This window comes from Octopus bimaculoides, chromosome 15, assembly GCF_001194135.2.
Source record: "Octopus bimaculoides isolate UCB-OBI-ISO-001 chromosome 15, ASM119413v2, whole genome shotgun sequence".
Classification (NCBI taxonomy): Eukaryota; Metazoa; Mollusca; class Cephalopoda; order Octopoda; family Octopodidae; genus Octopus; species Octopus bimaculoides.
This window is the reverse complement of record NC_068995.1, coordinates 20,539,507-20,547,910: the sequence shown is the minus strand read 5'-3', so window position 1 is coordinate 20,547,910 and position 8,404 is coordinate 20,539,507. Positions and strand designations below refer to the sequence as shown.

General features: G+C 35.0%; 1 protein-coding gene across 1 annotated transcript in view; it reads right to left on the bottom strand.

Annotated features, from left to right (window-relative positions):
* Nucleotides 1–161: 161 nt before the first annotated feature.
* Nucleotides 162–8,404, bottom strand: part of LOC106871964 (RNA-binding protein MEX3B) — a 78,708-nt gene continuing 70,465 nt past the window's right edge. The window contains exon 2 of the mRNA XM_014918752.2: nt 162–2,822. Coding sequence (XP_014774238.1) covers nt 1,384–2,822 — 1,439 coding nt within the window. The 3' untranslated portion in view covers nt 162–1,383. The remainder of the gene's footprint in view (nt 2,823–8,404) is intronic.

The following is an 8,404-nucleotide window of genomic DNA, read 5'->3' as shown; positions in this document are numbered from 1 at the left end:
GTACTATTTATACAAATATATGTTTAGAAAGCATAAACCTGCTTTATTATTTGTTTAAATCTGCAATTTTTTTGAAAATTTTTTTATATTGAGGTGGGAAGGGGTTTACAATTTTTTTTTAAGATTTTTAGAATATTTTAAATTTTAAGTCTTTTTCTGTGTTTATTTTTTTTTAACTTTTATATAATTTATTTTTTTTAATGTATTTTTCTTTCTTCCCTTTCTACTCATCACAATTAGTAGTGGTGGTGGTGGTGGGGGGCGGGGGCCACAACTAGACCCGTCAGGATTAAAATAAAGGCTATTTTATGTGGACTATAAAATATGTTTATTATTAAAATCTTTTTTTTTTTAGCTGGGTAAAATATAGTTTAAAAAACAAAAAAAAATCTCATCCACTCTTCTCACTCAAAAGGAAAAAAGAAAAGAATCATTTAAAGAATAAAAAATAAAACAAAAAAAAACATTCACAGATATTTTGTGTGGGGGGAAAGGAGATTTCTTCATAGGGAAGAAATATCTTAATGTGTGACAACACTGTCAATTGGGTAAACCTCGGTTTTCCTCACGAGCCCAGCCCTATCACCAAACTTTATGAACTATTTTCTTCCATAGTGTGTGTGTATGTGTATATATGTATATAAACGTGTGTATGTGTGTGTATATATATACACACACATCTGTGTGTGAGCGTGTGTTTGTAGTTATATATGTATATAGATATCTATATAGAAATATATATGAATATATATGTGATAAATGTGTATATGTATGTATATATACACTTTCTCAGGTGTACATATATAGTCATATACATATAAATGTATACACACAGATACAGATTATATTTATATACACACGCACACACACACACACACACACACAATATACACACACACACGCACATATATATAAAATAGAATTGGAGCTTTGAAACATTTAAGAGAAATTCCTTTTCTCTACAGTCACTAACTGTCATTTTATATTCTTTTAAATATATTGGTTTGAGTATGTGTGTCTGTAAATTTCATACATATATCATCTTCCAAATATGGATTAAACTTATAAATTTCTTTCAATAAAATCTGTCAGTGTATATACACGTGTGTGTATGTATGTGTGTGTGTATGTATGTATATATAAATATATATATATACACACACACACACACATATATATATATATATATACATATTATATATGGATCTATAATCTCATGAATAACGGCAACGAATGAGAGTACTCATTTCTTAAATTGTCTGGTGGGGAAAGAGTGGGAACAGCCTCTTTCAAGGAACGGAAAAGTTTCTTATGCATTATATTTATTACTTAGATCTTTGTTTCTTTGTCTTTATAATATATATATATGTGTGTGTGTGTATGTTAAGAAAATATGCGGATTGCCTGAGTGGGAGTTTGTTCACAGACCGGACAAAGTCGCTCCACAATTGGTTTTTCAACAATGAGATTGGCACACTCCATACAGAACAGGTTGTGGCCGCACGGTACAAGCGCGGCCACAACCTCACTCTCAGAGCACACAAGGCAGTTACGTCGAGGACGGCTACCAACACCCCCTCCTCCTGGTGGTGGCGATTCTGGACAAGAACTAGTGATGCTAGTGACTGTTGAAGAAGAGGTAGTAGCATAGTTGTTTGTACATGTTGGTAGAGGTCCGAAAGATGAAATGCCAGCTAGGCTACCAGTCAAGGGGTCACTTCGAATACGTCGAAGTATTGGATGATGGTCCAAGCTGCTACTACTGCCACCCAGATTCGTGGTGTTCAGACTTCCTGTCACAGTGGTACCATTTGCCATTGCTTCAGCAGACTCTAAAGTGGGTGAAAGTCGAGGTGTTGTGTTGGTCCCACCAAGACTGCTTCGTCGCCCAGCTGTGACAGATGAACAGGAGGTGGTATTAGTACTTGTGGGGTTGCTACCAGTTGATGTGAACACCGAGACGACTAGAGATGAACCTCTGTTGGGAGGTGCTGGATCACTCAATTCTGGCCAAAGACCAGCAGGTGATGGAACAGGGTCAAAAGAGGGTGAACTAATTCCTTCATCGTTGTCATACATGCTAAAACTGTTAAAGGCATTAAACCCATTTGACAGCGGGTTATAAGTATCCGTCAGTTTGGAAGTTGTTGAGGTGACAGGTGGAAAATTAAAAATTGTAGGCTCCTGACTACGTCGAGATAATAGGGTTCCATTTAAACCCGAACTTGGGTAAGTGAATGCTGCTGAATTTGCTGTTTTGGGGTAGACAGGTCCAATATCAGTTCCTAATTCATGAAAACCTGAATCAACACCATTTGTGTGAAAATCATTCTCATCTTGCTGCTGATGGGCTTCAATCAGCCCACCAGTACGCATGGCGATATGACTTTCAATTTCTTGACGGGCTTTTTCAACATTTTCAGGTAAGCCCGTCACATCAAAAACAGGTTCTTTGTCTCTGCTCGGTGTGATAATGTAAGTGTGTGTTTGCTGTTGGATCCTTTTAATAGTTGCACCTTTTGGGCCAACAACAAGCCCTACAACTCTGTAGGGAACCCGTACTTGGATCGTTACATGACCGGGAGTATTAGGACTGGGCGGGCCAGGGGTCAGGTTTGAATTTGTCCCTGAGACACCAGAAGCACTGTTGTTTCTTCTAGATGCTCGAATTTGGCTGAAGTGGTCAGCAGCAGAAAGTATTTCCCTCTTTGCTGCAGCTACATCTTCTTTGCGACCAGTAACCACAAATACAGGCTCTTCTCCCCGCACAGGGGTTTTGATATATGTATTGGTTTTTGCACGTAGGGCTTTGATCTTGCAGCCTGTAACAATAAAAGAAAGAAATATAAAGTAAGTGAAAGGTCAATATCAAAACAAACAAAAAGAAAAAGATTATCAGTTGCAATATGTACTGTCAAAATTGTTAATTCATAGTTTAATTTGTATAAGTGGATTCATTTATTAAAACTGAGCTAATTTCACAAAATCTGCAAAATGTGTGCAGAAATATCTACATAAATTATAGGTAAAAATTTGGTGTGCATGCACATACACGTTTGTGCACATGTGTGCATATACACAATTTTTAGTATTATGTAGAATCATGGTACCAGTCCTAGAAGGAACAGCAAAAATCGATTTCATATATAACTTTTATAAATTACTTTTACAATCAAGTACCCTTCCTATAGCTAACTGAAACAGCTTCCAAAAATATTGATACAAAATTTTCAGCCACATCTAAACTACACAGTTGAATGAAATAACATTGCCAATAAATGAATACTTGCTTAAAACTTGCTCTTGAACAAGTCACTGAGAAACACTTAAAATGAAAGACAAATGTTCCAATAGTCTAAAAATAAATATATATATATAAATAAATATAAGGAAAAATAACTTCTGGTCAGATGAACAAGCTAGGTTAAAAAGAAAAAAAAAATGTTTCTAAACATAAAATACTGAAATGGTTAGTTAAGATTCTAGATAAATTCTAAATATGACAATTCAATATTTCATATGGATAACATGATGCAAAGTTTCTACATGTCCAGATAGAAGCAGGAACAAATATATTGTAATCAGGGCCAAATAAAACAGAAATTTGTGGGATTTCATAATTCAATACTTTATAATTAAATCTATGGAGGGATAAATCCTGGACCCTACATACGCAGTATTTTCCAAGTCTGCAATGTCCATACCACCTCAGAGCCATATGTAAAGAATTCATTTCTGAATAGATATTTCTAAACCAAATCTATGGAATATGTTGTATGCAGAGAATTTGCTGTATAGAAATAGAAACCAGCATTTATACAATCCAGTCAAAACATGTCTATGAAAAAGGTTATTAAAAGAGTCAGTGCATTCCACAATTTTTGTATTAACAGACAGTTTGGGGAAATATTCTACTCCAAATATTCATGTGGACAAAAGAAGATGCACAGGCTACAAAATCTGTCATGATTTGGAACTTGCCATGGTGTTCACTATATTGAAGTGTGTGTGGTACTGGTTTAAGAATGAACACACATGTACACACCTACAGATTAGCTTTTGAAGCATCAAAAGAAGGCAAAATCCCAAAGCAAAGCAGATAGTTGAAAAGCAAATTTTATTGCATTACACAAATTCCTCATAAAAAAAAAAAAATTTTTTTTTTAAATTGTGGCAATGAAATAGTGCTGGATTGATAGTTTTTTTTTTTCCATTGTATAATTTTATTTTTATTAGCTTAGCTGAAGGGCAGTGTTGATAAGATTACATTTAATCCAGATCCATTTTTTTTGAAATTTCATTCATGTCTGAATAATTCCACCAGATTCATAACTTAAATCCAGATACAGTCACTTGTCAAAAATACTGTTATCCTCAAAATAAACAGAATTCTACAACTCCTAAACTACAATTTCAAGAGGCCTGGAGAATGACAAAGGAGTCATAATTGCCTGAGTGGTTCAAGGGTTTAATGATAGTCGACTTGTAACTAGTTAAGCTATAAACAGGGACTATGAATTCTGCAGGACTAACAGTACTTGATCAAAACAAGTCAATTTGCAGTGTAGTGCCAAGCCTTCCTGATGAATGCCTGCAGCAACAAACAGAATCAATCAAGAAATATACCAAATACCCAGCATAACCAGGGAAGTACAATTGAGACCAAAAGTAATGAAATGCAAACCTAACTGTATCCCAATGTTTATTTTGTGCTTTGCAGCAGATTCTCTGAGGAAAGACCAGCAAATTTGAATAATTATAGGTGTTTAGATGCATGTGCGCTCTGACTGAGCACACTTATGACAAAAGCATTCGAGCTAGGGATATTTAAAGAGTATCTTAGACATGGTCCAATTGTGCTTTCATTTTTTGGTAGAAACTGCAGGGATATTTGACCACATGGGGGCTCCTTCAGTATTTAACAGCTGTATGTACTTCTTACCCTTTCATAGCTCAGCTATGAACAAGTGACATCCAATTTCAGCTGGGTAAGCTTAAGCAATAGGATTCGGGCATTATAACTTGAGCAACTTAGCACATTTAGTGAGGTTTCAACAATTAATTAGCATTAATTCTGAATTGAAATTATCAGACCATATGCTCAATGCTAATATTGGTTGAATGAGTTTACCATTGAACAGATTTCTTATAACTATAACATTCTATAATAGCTTTTCTTACACAAAACTATTGTCTTGCATTATATTCATTTCTTTATAAATCTTAAATATTTCTCTGAAGTTTAACAAAACTGTGTAGTTAAATTTGTAGGCCAAACATTCCAAATCCAAATTGAATTTGAAAAACATTTGGAAAAACAGTTCCAAAATTCAAGATTAGAACAAATTAGGATGAAATAGGGCAAATCAAGCCAAGATTAAACACGGTCCCACAGATCTGAGTGGAATAAAAAGTGTATTGAAACATTTCAAACACACACAAGGCCAGGGAGCAGGGTGATGACACTACAAAGAACCTCCTTAACTAGGAAAACCTAATATGATGAAAGCTGAAATACAATCACTTGTCAAAAACCAATGAATAACCAATGAGTAAGCCAACATGGATTAGCCAGAATACTTGAAGGACTGCATTTGAAATACATAAAGGGTAGAGAGAGAGAGAGTGTGTGTGTGTGAGAGAGAAGAGTAAAGAGAAGGGTAGAGAGAAAGCAAGTGTCTAAATTATATTCTTAATTTTTCCAGCCAATCTTATGTTGGCACTTGAGTTGAACTGGAACAATGGTTGATGGGGTTCATAATTCTTTTGTGATAAACCTACAACCAGAAACCCACTGGGCACAGCCTGATGTAGGAACAAATTTCATCACCAGATGATATGCACACACAAATGAGATGGTAAGATGATAATATTTAGGAATATAAGAGGGAAATAATGCACATCCATTCTGCAGATGTATACAACTTCACCTCCAGATAGTGGTTCAGCTGGCAAGACATTCCAACATGAAAAAATACATGCCTACACAGGGTTTTCAATGCAGAAATTATATACACTTTAAGAAACCCAACCTAAGAGTAGATAGAAAATGATGGATGTTTATAGATTACTTGGTGCAATAAACATGGTACAAAGAAGGGAAAGTGATATTAATGAACTGGCAATAGATGACTTACAACTATATCACCTTCTATAATACCTTTTCTATACAGAAAATACAAAAGGGAAACTGATATTTACAGTTTACCGAGAATAATAAACTTTGGAAATTTTGGCCAACAAAAGTCCTGATATTCTGAATGACCAGCCAGTTACCAAAATTTGATCATAAATCCATCATGAAGCAGCATATAAAGAATTATATATGATGTATGGATAGAGAAGGTAACAGCCACCCATGTTCCCTGTCCATACAAGATCATGGGTGGCTGTTACCTTCTCTGAAATGTTACAAAATGGGCAGATAAGTAATTCATATTGATATCACCAGACAAATAGTTTGAGAAGGCAATGAGAAACAGGATATATTCCTATCAATATAGCAAGCTTGTGTCATAGTGTCAATACAGTTATTGTCCTCACTATCAATACACTCATTCTCAATATTGTAGTTTCCAATGACTATCTCTTTGAATTAGCTAGGAATCTTTCTTTGAGTAAGAGCTGTTAATTGCTTCCAGCAAATAACCAAATAAAAGATTCATAGTCTTAGATATCTTAACATACCTGATAATGAGAGAAATATCTGCCAACAAGTACGTTAACTGAGGCTTAGGGAGATATCTGCCAACAACTAGGTGAACTGAGGCTTGTAACTTAAACTACCATTCAATATTGCCAATAGTGGATTTTAAATGCTATATTCAACTGGCCATTTCACTGTTACATTATGTGTATAATTCCTCATGTAAGAAGTGCTAGCTGTTATGTTATTCATACATGCAATATATTCATTAGATCAATCATTCACACATCTAGAATCTTTCATTCAACCATGCAGCAAACTCAAGTGTTACAGTTGTAATAGCCAAAAGGTCAAGCTGATGGATCTTTCAGCCAAAATAGAGATAACATTTTGGTATGATGGCAGGAAACAGAGAGTGTGATAGTAGATATTGCCTAATTATGCACAGAGTTGCATAAACGAAGTCAGCTGAGACAAGTAGCTAACAACAGCTGCAGGCAGCAGCTCAACACAGCTGCCTTGCCTGCCTGCATGCATGCACATGCATCAGCTATCCAACAGCTGTCTGCATGCACATCAGCTGCAAATAGCAATGTAATTCTGCCAACATGTAACAGCAACATACATAACTAAAAGCAGCCTCTATGTTAATTGTGTACATGCAAAATTAAGTGCATGGATTTTTACCTGACAAGAAAGCAAATCATTGACCATAATGCATATTTTTAATACTGCACCCGTTATACAATTCCACAAACATAAAAATAACTACTGTTCCAATATGCACAGGAAATGTTTTTGTCCTCTGCTGAGGAGAGGGTTTTCAGTGAGCCACATTTTCTATTTAGCACCTTTTATACCCTGACTGAACAGGCTATGAATTGAATTCCAATAATGACTACAATCATTCTGGCTACGTCTTGAACATTACCCAACACGTCTAGTCTTAAGAAAAAGGATCTGAAAACAGCTGGCTGCTACTGAACTAGCAGTTCAAGCAACTGATTTAGAGACTTGTTAGCTTAGTTTTACAGCTAGATGTTTAGAGCCTCTCCATATAACATATTGCACAAGTGGAACAGACAAACTAAGGGCACAATAGTGGCTTAACTTATTACCACATGGTGGTCAGTAATGGAGTATCTAACTCTAATATGCAGTATTAGTGTAAGGAATACAAATGCTGTGGAGCTGCAGTACCCAGGTAGCCAAGGCTTATATTTTAAGTGTTTGACATTAAAACCTTCTGCTTAAAGAAAAAAAAACTTAAATGGCAGGCAATGTTCACTTGACTCCTGATGATAAGTAACATAATGACATCAGTTTTGGTTTAATAAAGTCAGTGTAAGTGAAAAATGTAAAGTTCAATCCTTAAACACCAGTTTTTTATTTAACTCCAAACCAATAAATTTGCAGGATACACTAAAGCAGCAAGCAAAATAAAAATTCTCAGAATGCACAACATGAAGTTAATTGGTTTATCATGCCAAGATTAAATCCTTACACAAACAGAAAAGTAGTTACATGCTGATTATTTTTAGAAACAGTTGTTTTATACTAATTAAAGACATTGGCTACTCTTAGATTTATTTTAATCCATAATTTTAACATAATGGTGACAAATTAAAGTTTGCAAACACACCTGCATGAGAGTCTTAAAAAAAAAAAATTCAGTTTCAAGAAATGCTATTGTACCATTGCAACTAGTTCTTCAAAAAGTTAACAGACGCTTCAGTTTTCAGATATAACAATGTATTG